The 13,886-nt window shown below is 47.5% G+C and overlaps 1 protein-coding gene and 1 long non-coding RNA gene across 2 annotated transcripts in view; both read left to right on the top strand.

Moving 5' to 3' along the window:
• The window catches only part of LOC309356934, a 177,115-nt gene that overhangs the window by 89,341 nt on the left and 73,888 nt on the right, over positions 1-13,886 (top strand). The gene's annotated exons all lie outside the window — the stretch shown is intronic.
• HOMER2 (homer scaffold protein 2) overlaps positions 576-13,886 on the top strand; it is an 81,231-nt gene continuing 67,920 nt past the window's right edge. Inside the window, exon 1 of the mRNA XM_081888710.1 lies at positions 576-1,010. Coding sequence (XP_081744836.1) covers positions 889-1,010 — 122 coding nt within the window. The 5' untranslated portion in view covers positions 576-888. The remainder of the gene's footprint in view (positions 1,011-13,886) is intronic.

Here is a 13,886-nt window from a genome sequence, read left to right on the forward strand (position 1 = left end):
CACATTATTCTTTATTAATTGCATTCATATAGCACCTTCCTTCCAAGTAGCTCCAGCTGGCCTACGTTGTTCCTTTCTCCTCTTCCCAACTTATCCTCACAACAATCTTGCGAGGAAGGTCAGGCGGAGAGAAAGTGTGCTGTGCGCGCAAGCTCATGCTGTGAACTTCATGGGAGATCAGACATTTCTGAGCCTGGCGCTTTCCAGCGCTGGGTGCAGCACTCGGTATCCTTTTGTTTCCGAAGTAGCGCAGTCCGATCCTATGCCCGTTGCCTCGCGAGTTAAAAACCCCACCGCGTTCAGGGGATTTCACTCCGTCCGCAGAGAGAGCCTGGCGGGGGCGAAGACCGGGGAATCGCTCCGGCGCCCAGGATCGCGCGCGGGGGAGCCCCTGCGCGGTGGCAGCCGCCGCTTTGATTGGACGCGTCGCGCGCCGTCCCGCCCCTCGCCCTCGGGAGAAACTGCGGCAGCGGCCGCGTGTGCGACTCGCTCCCCCCCCCCCCCGCCAGTGAGCGAGTGGGAGGCGGCAGCGGGCGCGCAAAAGCAGGTGGAACTCGGAGCCGCCGCTCCAAAGCGCCGACTTCCGAAGCGGGAGAGGACAGCGCAGCGCGCGCCCGGCTCCAGCCTCGCCAGCCCAGCCGCTCGTCGGGCTGCCCTCGCTGCCCTCCCCTCCCGCCTGCGAGAGGCGCTTATGTAAAAGGACCAGAGGCAATTAAAGAGCAGGGCGGGCAGCTCCGAGGACGCCGAAGAGGTTGGGTGCCGCCGCCGCCGCCGCGAAGCCAGAGGCTGCTTTGCGCGCGCCGCCGCCGCCGCCACAGCTCGGAAGCTCCTCCACACACACACCACCCGCGAGGGCGCTGAGGAGAAAGCTCTCCCCGGGGCGGCCGTATGTGCGAAGTCGGGACGCGCCCTCCGCTCCCCGCCGGCGACCGAGGCGGCGGAGAGACTCCCCCGGCCAGCGCGCTGTCGCCGCCGGGCTGCGTGGCCGGCGACAAGTGCCGAGAGATGGGGTGAGTCCGGGCGCCAGCGACGGAGTGTGGGGGGCGACACTTTCCCGCCTCGAAATTCGCGCCTTTTTGGAGGGCGCGCGCGCGGCGGGGGGGGGGGTTGCTCCTTGTGAGGAAGGGGCGGGGGGGGGGGCGCCCCGCGGAGGAGGCGCTCGAACTTCGGCGCGGCTCTCCGGCGCCGCCTGGCCACTTTCTCTCGGCGCGCCCGGGGCTCTTTTCCCTTTCAGAAAGGAGTCCCGCTGGATGAGCTCGACGGGATCGAGCCCTTCCCACTATGCGAGACTTAAGCCTCCTGGAAAAGAATGAGGGTTACTTCTGAGTAAATAGGTCCAGGTTCTGGCTCGAATGCTTCTAGATCTCCTGCGCCTTTCTCAGAGGATGTCCAGCCTGTAGGATCCCTGTAGGATTTTCTACCTGGCAGCCGTGTCAGAAGTAAAAGTCTCATAGACTTCAGCAGGGCTTGCGTCCAGGTGGGTGTGCTTTCAGATCGCCACTTAGCTTTGGGAGGGCTAAAAAGGAAGCCGGTGCCTTGCTTAAATGGAAGGGTCGTGTGACTCACGAGCTGGACTATATTTAAATAAAAAATAATCTCAGATTCAGATCATCTGGTTGTGTCAGGGTCAAGCCAAGCAGGGGCTGGCTGTCAGCATTAGTCTGATCTTGGCTGTTCATATGAGCAATATTTTGAAAGTTATTGAAATCTGCTAGGCATTCTGCAGTGATAGAAATCTAGAGACAAGCCCTGCCCGCAGGGATGCGAACAGGAAGGGAACAGGTCCAGACAGCACATTAACTTGGCAAGACTGGTGCAGGTGGCAGCTTTACAAACTGCCCCCCCCCATTGTTACCTCATTTTTGCAACATATTTCCCACACCTTCCAATCTAATACTACAACACTAAAGGCGAAACATTATACTCGCTTACCTTCGGGTAAAGCCTGTTTCACTCATTGAGTCCATGTGCTCTAAGGCGCCAATTCTTTGCATGTATACCTGGAATAAACTTCGCTGAATGCAATTGGAGTTATACTTCTGAATAAAGCTGCATGGGATTGGGTTATGGGGACAGGAACTGGCTGGTATGGTCAGGAAAGGCTCCCAAAAAGCTGCACTGTGCAATCCGGGAGATGCACATCCCAGAAACTCTGGCACCATTGCAAAGATGCTGCTGCATGTGTGCAACGGTGTGTCAGCCAAGGATGCAATTCCAGACATCATGAAGAAGAGCCATAGTTCAGTGGTAGGCGCAGAATGTCTCCTGCCTCAGTTTCTGGAGAGCTGTTGCCAGTCAATATAGACTAGTAAGTATTCTTCAACTTTTTCAGACTCAGAACCCACCTTTAATCAAACATGGATTTGGGTACCCATTTCTTAAACTTTCCCCTCCCCATATATTTGCTGCTGTGATGCACCTTGGATCAGATCGTGACCTAGTAGTGGTTCCCAGCCCACCAGTTGTAGACCAGTGGTGTAGCCCATGGGTAGGCAAACTAAGGCCCGGGGGCCGGATCTGGCCCAGTCGCCTTCTAAATCCAGCCTGCGGACGGTCCGGGAATCAGCACATTTTTATATGAGTAGAATGCATTTTATTTAAAATGCATCTCTGGGTTATTTGTGGGGCATAAGAATTCGTTCATTCTTTTTTCAAAATATAGTCAGGCCCCCCACAAGGTCTGAGGGACAGTGGACCGGTCCCCTGCTGGAAAGGTTTGCTGACCCCTGGTGTAGCCAATACTGAGCTAGATGGACCATTGGGTCTGACTGGTAAAAGGCATCTGATTTCACGCTAGCGTTCTCCATGATGTGGCAAAGAGTCCCAAGGGCTCTCATATTGCATGCTGCTTCATGTCTGCCCCTAAAAATAAAAATATTGCTGTCCAAAGCAAGTGCTTGAGATGTTTCTCTAGGGTAAAGTGTAGCTTGCATATGAGTTTTACAAAAGTTAGGCGCTCACAAAACACTTCTTTCAGTCTGCTTGTAATCACACAGCTGTTGGGATTGTATGGATGGCTTGGAGGCTGAGTGGATGAAACAACACCCTTCCCATTTTACAGATTTCCTGCTGGTTACCAGGATGTGACTTTCGCTCACTATGGGCAACCAGGAGAGTTGCCTTTTGCAAGTTCTATAGTGTGCATACTGTTTTGTTGGGATGTGTGTACTCGATGCAATTTGACTGGCAATTTTCAACGTCTGTTTTGATTGCCACCAGTTTGACTTGCACTCTGATCATTTACCTGCAAAAGCGCTGTGGGTTAAAGCCTCAGCGCCTAGGGCTTGCCGATCGAAAGGTCGCGGTTCGAATCCCCGCGGCGGGGTGCGCTCCCGCTGCTCGGTCCCAGCGCCTGCCAACCTAGCAGTTCGAAAGCACCCTCGGGTGCAAGTAGATAAACAGGGACCGCTTTCTAGCGGGAAGGTAAACGGCGTTTCCGTGTGCAGCTCTGGCTCACCAGAGCAGCGATGTCACGCTGGCCACGTGACCCGGAAGTGTCTTCGGACAGCGCTGGCCCCTGGCCTCTTGAGTGAGATGGGCGCACAACCCCAGAGTCTGGCAAGACTGGCCCATACGGGCAGGGGTACCTTTACCTTTACCTTTAAGCACTGCGGACTTCCATTGTTTTCCTTCAAGTGAGCATGCTGAGGATGAATACTTTACATGGTCACATTTTTGCATGTTGCATTCCAGTATTGGGGAGTGAGATATATTGTGACTGGGGCAATAAGACAACCAGCAGTCAAGCTTTTGCCCATCCCCTCCCAAATCTGAACATGTGCCATTAGGGTTATGGGTCAGGTCACCAACTCCTCAACAAGCTGCTGTAGTTGTGCCTTTAAAAGCAGACTTTGGCAATTGAAGCTTTCTAAGGCACTAGCATTTGCCATGTTCGGACTTCCTTGAAAGTGGGTGTAATCCGCTGCTGGAGGATACAAGCTGTGTGTTGCTCTGCACAAATGTGTTATTAAGGCATGGGGGTGAGGCTGGGCCAGTGTGGATTGTACTGGTTTAAGAATTACAGAACAGGTTAGATCGCCTGCTAATGACTGTTGACCAAGTCACTATTAAAGCATAGCTGCAGGGGCTGGTTCAGGAGTTGGCCACCATAACAGTGATCTGTCCAGAAGTATTGCCCAGTGAGTTATTTATATTACTGTACGGTAAATAATTTGTGGCTTGCAGACAATGTGATGGGAAGAAGATGCCTGGTTTAAGGCATACGGCATAGTACAATATCCACAACAGGTAGAATTACCAGTGTGTTTACTGGCTCTTTGACTGCTCCCTGACACTTGTTAATGCTTATCTGCCTGTCGTGAAAAGTTTTACTGCTGGATTTCTGCAGTCTTAGCAGCTTCTAAAGGTATAGGAAGAGATGCGCTTTTCAGGTGAATATTGGCAATAGTGAATTTAGGCCAGTAAAACCACTTTCCCTGGGCACAGCCTGGATAGGAGCTGGCACCAAAATTCCTGAAACATATTGACATGTACTAAAATCATGTAACATTTTGTTTTCCACCTGAAATAATTACTCATGCTTCCAAGTTTCCAAAAAAGCCAGGCATTTGATTGATCAGAAATTTGATGAAGGTGCAGGCAGAGTAGTATTGTAGCATCTTCATAGTCTCAGCATTTACAGCCTGATTCAGTGCAGTACATTCAATAGCTGAAGGAGCTGGAAGAGTTAACTGAAAGCATGGGTGACTGAACTTAAGATTTCAGCAGCGGTACCTTTTAAAAGTCCACTACTGTTTTTGCTAATAATAATTTTAAAAAGCATTCCTTCAAAAAACTGAGCATGGTGTACATAGCCTCCCCTCATTTTATATCACCCTCATTTTATCCTCACAACAGCCCTGTAAGGTAGGCTAGGCAAAGAAATTTTCCCCATTTTACTCTGCTACTCTAACCACCAACATCACAGTAGCTCTCTCTTCAGACTGCTCAGTTGCTTACCATAGTGATTAGACCAGGAGTAATTTGTCCTATACGTAATTGCTTTACCTATGTATGTTTAAACTTGGATACATTTTGTGGGGGAACAGAAGTGGGTGTTTTCCTTAGGCACTGGTGGACTAGTTCGAACTTTGAATTGAAGGACAAAAGTCAAGGACAATAGGCAATGCAAGTCTGGCAGCTGAGAGATTTCCAAATTCTCCCTGATAAAGAGGAAATAATGGCCGCTATCTGCCTTTGACAGGGAGTTATGTAAAGGAAGGTGTGAAGTGAGTGACCAAGTTAGAAGGCCACAGCTTCATTTAAAATTATTTTTTAAATCAGCTTCCTACATAAAATGTCTGCCAAAAGAGAAAATTAGCATGTCGTCATTTATCTAGGAAATAGGAATAACTCTTCCATAGTTTCCTTTGCGTGACTACTTAATGCCAAGAATTCTGCAACCTGTATAGGTGATGCAAATTGGGGTATGTTACACAGTGCTTTTTATTCTTTTAAAAATAAAAAAAATATGTGTCTCATTTTACTTCTTGTTCTGGATTGAAGTGGGGCAAGGTGCAGTGGTACCTCAGTTTAAGAACAGCCCTGTTTATGAACTATTCAGTTTAAGAACTCTGCAAAACCGGAAGCAGTGTTCTGGTTTGCGAACTTTAACTTGGTCTAAGAACAGAAGCCAAATGGTGGAAGGACACCGGCGGCGGGAGGCCTTATTAGGGAAAGCGCACCTTGGTTTAAGAACGGATTTGGTTTAAGAACAGACTTCCGGAACGGATTAAGTTCATAAACTGAGGTACCAATGTATGTTGAAACTCTACCCCAACCACTGGAAACCTTTCTGACTTCTGAGATCTGAGCCGGCATTGCCCACAAACCTTTAAACACAGTTTCATAGTCATAAGGACTAGCAGCTTGATTTCCCTCCCCCAAAAGGAATTCCCAGATTCTTAGGACTCTGCTTCTACACTCAGCACTAGCTTCTGAGCTTTCTCAACATTCCTGCAGGATCCTAGCATGTATGATGTCTAGCTTACTGCTGTCTCACACCCTATCAGATTTATTTGGCCATCTAGCCCAGAATTGTCTCCTCTGATGGTTCTCAGGAAGATTCAGCCCCCCCCATCAGCTGCTACTTGATTCTCTCTGTCATCTTTGTTTCAATGGACTTTGATAACAGCTGGTTCTGGAGAGCCACCATCAGCCACAACAGAGAGTACCAGACTAGATGGACAAATAACCAGTTCCTGGGATAAGGCAGCTTCCTGTGTTCCAAACTGGAGTTGCCAAGGATTGAATCTTAGACCTTCTGCGTGCGAACCATATGCTCTCCTGCTGAGCTATGTTCCCTACAAAAAGGGGAAAAAAGACTTGCCATTTCCAGTGCCTGTAAGGGTTCTTCTGTATCCTTAAGACTTCAATTATCAGTGTACCAAATATTTCTTTGAAGAGTAGTCTTGAATTCTCTAAGGTACACTGACCAGTTTCTTCAGGTTACTCCTGTTAATTCAGTATAATTATTTTAGGGTACCTAATCTTAAGGTTGTAGCCTGAGGTGCTTTGGGCCATTAACTTATTGCATGCCAAAGGGAATGTTAGGAACCTCTTTAACTTTCTCAGTGGTGAGCATGTGACAGAAAAGTAGCTTTTGACATGCACAAGCTTTTAAGACTTGGGTTCTTGCTAAGCAAAACGCCTCCCATGACATTGATATTAAGCTGAATGAATGTCATTATAGCTGAATGAATGTCATTTTGCACAAGGTGGGCAGGCAGGCAGGCAGCCTTTGAAAGTAAAATGTTTGACTTCATTAGCCCATTTTATGGGTTGAATTACTAAAACCTATTTGGCAAAAGTGTAAATGTGAAATGTCACGAGGTGACAAACCCTTCAAGTATTTAACATGATGTCAGAGCTAGGGATTTATTTTCAACTTCTTTATATTTTCATCAGCGAAATTGCGTTGATTTTTGTATTTCAGCTGCTTTATATGAATACTGTCTGCTTGCATAAGCAACTAGATTTAGGCTTTGCATCTCTCCTAGTATTTTTAGCTTGAGTTTCTTAGAAGTGTTAGGAACCTAAAATCTCGCTTACTTGGAAGCAAGTTCCACTTAAATCAGTAAACCTGCTTCCAAATAAGTGTATTGGAGATGGATATGCTGTTTAATCTTTAGTAGCTTGTTGACTGTGGGCATTGCTGTACATTTTGGGAGCAAACACCAGTGCAATGTGGTCCATTAGGGTGACCAGAAGACTTGCCCACTAACCTTAGGCAGCTCCCACCTGCCTGCCTTCTTACTTAAAACCAGTCCAGGAACTGCTGCTACCTATCAGTTTCCTCAGCCTTAGTCTAAGTATTGCCTTTGTAGGACTCAACAGGGAGGAGGATGGGAACAATGTTGAATTAGTTGGCACAGAAAGCACACGCCACCACTGATGTGCATCAAAGGTGTTTCTTAAAGCATACATCTAAAAGCGGAAAGGCTGTGAACATGACCAAGAACTACATAAGCACAGGAAGACGCATCAGAGAGGTGGAATTGGCTGGGACTCCCTGTGGAGTGAATACTTAGGAAACCTAGGTTAGCTGATGACACAACACTAAGCGGTGTGGTGTAGTGGTTAAGAGCGGTAGACTCATAATCTGGTGAACCGGGTTCACTTCCCCACTCCTCCATATGCAGCTGCTGGGTGACCTTGGGCTGGTCACACTTCTCTGAAGCCTCTCAGCCTCACTCACCTCACCGAGTGTTTGTTGTGGGGGAGGAAGGGAAAGGATAATGTTAGCCGCTTTGAGATTCCTTCAGGTAGTGATAAAGCAGTATATCAAATCCAAACTCCTCTTCTAAGTGTGAAAATAGAAACCAGCAGAAACAGCTACCCGCCCTCCTTGCCACCTTGTTTTCAGTCTGCGAAAGCGGGTAGTGAATTCAGAATGGGTAGTTGACGGGCCAGAAAAGATTTGGTGAAATATTTCAGGCCACAGGCCATCCTGTAGCATTCTTGGGCAGCTGTTTTCACCCTAGTACAGCTGATGCCTGCCCTTGACCCACAGTTTTAATTCCCACAGTGCCCCATACAGTGTTGCTCCAGGGCCCAGGCACTGCTTCCCCCCCTAGAAAAATAGGTGCTGGTACTCACCATGGAGTTGTTACAGCAAGTCCCACACTTTTTAACAAAAAAGAAGAGGAGGTGTCAGTACTGTGTACCCTCGAGTACCCCCTGGAAAAAAAAGCAGTGACACCAGGGAATTTGGGGAAATTAAGGCTGTGGTTTTGTTGGAGTGCTGTTGCTGCTGCCTGCCGTGGCAGCCTCTAGGTAAATCAGACATGCCTCACAGACCAAGAGCCATGGCTCAGTTGTAGAGTATCTGCCTTGTATGCAGAAGGTCTCAGGTTCGATTCCCCACATCTCCTGGTAGGGCTGGGAGAACCCCCTGCCTGACCTGCTGGGGAGCCGCTGCCAGTCAGTGTTGTAGACCATACAGAGCTAGCTGGAGCAATGGCCTGACTCTGTACAAGGTAGCTTCCTATCTTCCTAAGATGGCACTCTGCCCAAGTCCCCACCTCGAACCTGAAATGCTTGGCCCTAGAATACTGTTCAGATATTTTCAAAGGAAAAATAGTGTTGCAGATTTGGGGTACCAGGGTCTATTAGTGAATAGAGATTCGTATAGATAATATGAGGGATGTCGAATGCAAAGTACAAGCTGCAGCAGTTCTCCTGGGTGTAGCCTGTACAATCTAGCCTGGCTGGGCTGGTTGAATGTAGGTCATTATGAAACAATAGGCTGAGGTTACCACACTAAAGAGGAATCTCTCAGGTCTGTGTAAAACAGAGGTTCTCAAGGTGATGGGGAGGGGTGAGGTGACAGGAAGGAGATTTGGGTCAGAGACTGTTTTATGGTTGTGCGACTGGTTCAGGTGCACTGGGCACCATGCTCTGGAGGGTAGGACTTGAACCAATGGCTTCAAGTAGCAAGAAAGGAGATTCTGATTAAGCGTTCGGAAAAAACTTTCTGACTGTAAGAGTTGTTCAGTAGTGGAGCAGATTCCCACAAGAGGTGGTAGACTCCCCTTCCTTGGAGGTTTTTAAACAGAGGTTGGATGGCCATCTGTCATGGATGCTTTAGTCGAGATTCCTGCATTACAGGGGGTTGGACTAGATGACCCTTGGGGTCCCTTCCAACTAGTTGAGATTCCTGCATTACAGGGAGTTGGACTTAGATGACACTTGGGGTCCCTTCCAACTCTTAAGATTCTATGATTCAGGTTATGGTGCTCCTGTGACTTATCTGCTCCTCTCATTTAGCCCTTCATGGCAAGTAGTCATCCTTAAATATTCCACCCTCCTTCTGTTCACTCACTTCTCTGTCTACTCATGCAACTCTAAGCATGGAAATGCACAGTTCAGAATTTATGAAGATTGGGCGCATAAATGTTAATTGTGTGATGTTGCTGAAGTGGCATAGCTCTGAACAATTGAGCAAACAAGATGAATATCAAGCAGGAACAGGAGGTGAAAGCTATATTGGAAGCTGGAATATGACTGGTAGTTACAGAGATAATTTTGAAGCATTAAGGGCGTATGGAGAAAGCTGCACAGGAACTCCTCTAGGCAGAGACCCCACCCAAATGCCTTATTTATTTAAAGCATACGCCTTCCCCCCCCCAATGCTTCTGGCAAAAAGAGTCCTAGGGCAGCTTAAAGGTAAAGGGACCCCTGACCATTAGGTCCAGTCGCGACCGACTCTGGGGTAGCGGCGCTCATCTCGCTTTACTGGCCAAGGGAGCCAGCATACAGCTTCTGGGTCATGTGGTCAGCATGACTAAGCCACTTCTGGCAAACCAGAGCAGCCCACAGAAACGCCGTTTACCTTCCCGCCAGAGTGGTACCTATTTATCTACTTGCACTTCGTGCTTTTGAACTGCTAGGTTGGCAGGAGCAGGGACCGAGCAACGGGAGCTCACCCCGTCATGGGGATTCGAACTGCCGACCTTCTGATCGGCAAGTCCTAGGCTCTGTGGTTTAACCCACAGCTCCACCCGCGTCCCATTGGGCAGCTTACCGATTAGTAAAACGCAAAGTCATCAAGACTGTTCCTGACCCTGGGCATCCGTTTTTAACAGCGTTTTTGTAAGGATCAGCTTCAATGGAAAGGGGACCTAAAATAAGTTGTTCTCTTAACACAGCCGGTGCAGTAACCCTGCTTTCCATCTCTCCCTCTGTAGTATCCTGATGGAATGGCTGGTGGCTAGGTCACAATTGAGGAAGAGCCAAAAGCCAGCTGATCTTTAAGCAGGGCCGATGGAGTGGTCCTGAGCCCCTTCTCTCTCCCTCTTCTGCTGCAAACGGTTTTATAAAAACTTTATTTCCCAACTGCTTTTGCAAGTCACATTGTTTTCAGAAATGGGTGAGAAACACAAACCCAAAACCACCTTGGGCATCTTGAACTGTCTGCCTGGCTCTTTGAATCCGCAGATGGATTTAGATGTCTTCAAAAGAATAGGGAATTACTTCACTGGGTTGTTGATGCTGGACAAACAAGAGGCCTTCACCCTTAACCACTTGATAAGTCAAAGCTTGAACAATTTGGGACTGGTTTACCTGTGATGCTCCCTTGCCCCTTATATGCCCACTGGAGTGCTTTGATCTGCGGAACTGGAAGTGCTACAGGTGCCATGTAATACTTATTCTGGATTTATAAGAAATTGATCTAGTGTGGTAACACCCATTACTTTGGAACTCACTACCTAGTGACATAAAGCAGGCATCCCCATTGTGCACTTTTCTTACACCTGCTAAAAGCATGTTTGTTTAAACAAGCCTAGAATGTTGACATATGCTTCAATATGCTTTTAGCTTATCGTTGATTTTAATTATTCTTTTGAGTGTTTAAAATAGCTGTTTTTACTGATACGGTACTGTCCCGTCCCCCCAGTAAACCACTTTGATGTTTGGTTTGTTACAATCAAGCAGTATGTAAATTTTATGAAATACAAATAAGTAAATAGGGACATAAACTGCCACCTAGCTGGTCCATACTGACTGGCGGCAGCCTTCCAGGGTTTCAAGTAAGCGACTTGCTGGAGATGTCAGGGATTTAACACAGTACCTTCTGCCCTGCAGCTAATAATATATGGTAGGAACATCAGAAATTGCTTTATATTGAGTCAGACACTTGGTCTATATAGCTCAATATTGTCTGCTCTGACTGGCAGTGTCTCTCCAGGATTTCAGACGAGCCTTTCCAAGCTCTACCTGGAGATGCCAGGGATTTTTCCTAGGGGCTTCCCCCCACCTGCTGTGCATTGTAAAGGGCCGGGAGGGAGGGAGGGAATTGTACACATTTTAATCTTTGGCTGCAAAGAAAGGTGGATGGACTTGGAAGCCTGTTGTTTAGCATTCCAGAGGTATAATGGGCTTTGTTCATTTCTATCTTGGATGGGGAAGAAAAGAAACTACTTCTGCCAAAGTTAACAGCGGGACATGTAGCAGCTAGAGGAGGCTTTCCTTTCTTTTGCAATGCTTTGTTGTAGTGCACAGTGTTTTGTGCCTTAGTCTTCTTGTTGATATTTGAAGCAAGTGTATAAGTTAAGACGTTTTTAAGCCATGTTGTTTTTGATTTTAAGTGTTTTATGTGTTCACTGTGTCTGCAAACTAAATGCTAACTTAATTTGCATTGGATGTAAAACTGCCATTGGCATCACCAGGAGCCCTTCTCTCAGTGAAAATGGCAGTATGTATTAAATACCTATATCCTTCAAGGAGCTCAGAGTGGCATGCGTAGCTCTCCCCCTCCCTATTTTATTTTCACAACAACCCTAAGAGGTAGGTTAGGCTGAGAGACAATGTCTGGACCAGGGTCTCCCAGTGAGCTTCATGGCTGAATCAGAATTTGAACCCTGGCCTCCCAGGTCATAGTCCAACACTCTGAGCACTCCAGTTTTCATTGGGACCTGTTAAGGTCCCAATCCTACTTGAATCCCCAACTTCAACTAATAGCACCCCACGTACAAATGTGCACATTAAATATAATAATGCATTTAACCTTGCATTTTGTTTGACCCTAACAAGGGGTGTCTAGTGGGTAGTTTCAAAACTACAATTGCCAGGGGTTATTTAGGGGAACCATCCACAACTTAGTTAACCCAGCTTCAAAGTGGTTTAAAATGTGTAGTGTAGAAAATGCACCAGGGGGTGAAACACCTTTGTTTTCAGTTCCAGGCCCCTGGTTCAAGGATGGGGAACCTCTGGGCCACCAGCTTCTCCTTGGACTCCAACTCCCATGAGCCCCAGCCAGCATGGCTTATGGTCCAGCAACCTATGGATGGCCACACATCCCTGCCCTAGCTGAAAGTCACACAGAGCTTGTGGGATGTATGCGGCTTGTTTGAGTGACAACATTTGCACATGTGGCTTAGAGACAATAACAGCTAATGCGCCAGCTTCTTGTGATTTGCACCTCTTTCTCTGCCCCTACATTTAAAAGGACTTTTAGAAGATCACTGCAATATCTGAACCTTGAAAGGGTGATTATTTTGCGAATGTTTAGAAGCAGCTGCCGTAATGATGGCTGCGGCACAGAAGGAGTTTGCTGGATGCGCAGATTTGTGTGGGCTGGTTCAGTTCTAGAAGGTTTCTATAAAAGTTGATTGTCTATTTTTTCCTCATCCCACCCTGTGTACTACTAGCTATGTTTATGTACATTGTTCCCCCCCTCTCTCTCCCCCACCCATTTTCTAAATACCGCAAGCCAGCTTCCCTTAAATAGCATCTTGGAATTTGCTTGGTTGTGGTTGTGTTTGGGGTGTTGGAGGTGGGGGAACCTTATAATTTGCATCTCTCAAGTAGTTGAATGCTACTGCCCTAAAACAGTCAAGAAGGCTGTGATTAAATTTCCAAATGTGGCAAGGGCAAGTGGCAGTGGCCCGCCGCTAGGGACAGGAAGCTTTTAGCTCTGGAGGGTTTGCGGGTGGGTGGGGTGGAAATTCTTAATGCGCAAAGAAAACCAGGAAGGAGGCCATTAATGCCAAGGAGGAGGGTCACTGAAGCTCTGTAGCATCTTGTTCAGAACTTGTTAGATTGAGCCATCAGTGGTAATGCTGGATAATGGTGTGCTTTGATGCTGTGTGCAGGATGGGGGGGGGGGGGATATAGAATTGGATGAGAGAATAGCATTTTTCCTCCTGTGACTAGGGCTAAATCTGCACCATACATTGAAAGCACCATGATGCCACTTTAAACAGCCCCCTGAAAGAACCATGCGGACAGTAGTTTGTAAAGGGTGCTGAGAATTGTTAGGAGACCCCTGTTCCCCTCACAGAGCTGCGGTGCTCCCAGTGGTTTGGAAAAAAGCAATCCCTCTGTCCAGGGAACTCTGGGAATTGAAGCTCTGTAGGGGGGAAATTGGCCATCATAGAATTGTAGAGTTGGAAGGGGTCATGATGGCTATCTAGTCCAACCCCATGCCCATGGTGGGGCTAAAATCCAAGCTCCTGAGTTTAACAGTCTCAGGCTCTACCGACTGAGCTGTCCTTCAACCTAACAACTCTCAGCATCCTCCAGAAACTCTCGTTCCCAGGGTTCTTTGGGTGAAGGCATGACTGCCAACGTGGTATAGTACTGCTGTAAATTAATGGTGCTGATGTGGTTTAGGAATGAAATCCTGTGGGTCATATCCAGTCTTAGTCTTTTGTGCCATTGGAGCATTGTTGCACTAGAGAAGGCATAGGCAAGTTGCTGGCAACTTCTTTGCACAGTTGCATAGCCTGTTGCACAGTGGGTTTCTGCTACTGTTCTGTTCTGTTGCATTGGATCTCAAATCCAATTAAAACTCAAATCAAAGGAGCCCATGTATTAATCGACAGAGGATGTTGCGCTTAGCTCAAAATCAGCACAAATGCCACAATGTTCAGTAAGGATTGCAG

The sequence above is a fragment of the Podarcis melisellensis genome, assembly GCF_964234715.1.
Source record: "Podarcis melisellensis genome assembly, chromosome: 14".
NCBI classification, from domain to species: Eukaryota; Metazoa; Chordata; class Lepidosauria; order Squamata; family Lacertidae; genus Podarcis; species Podarcis melisellensis.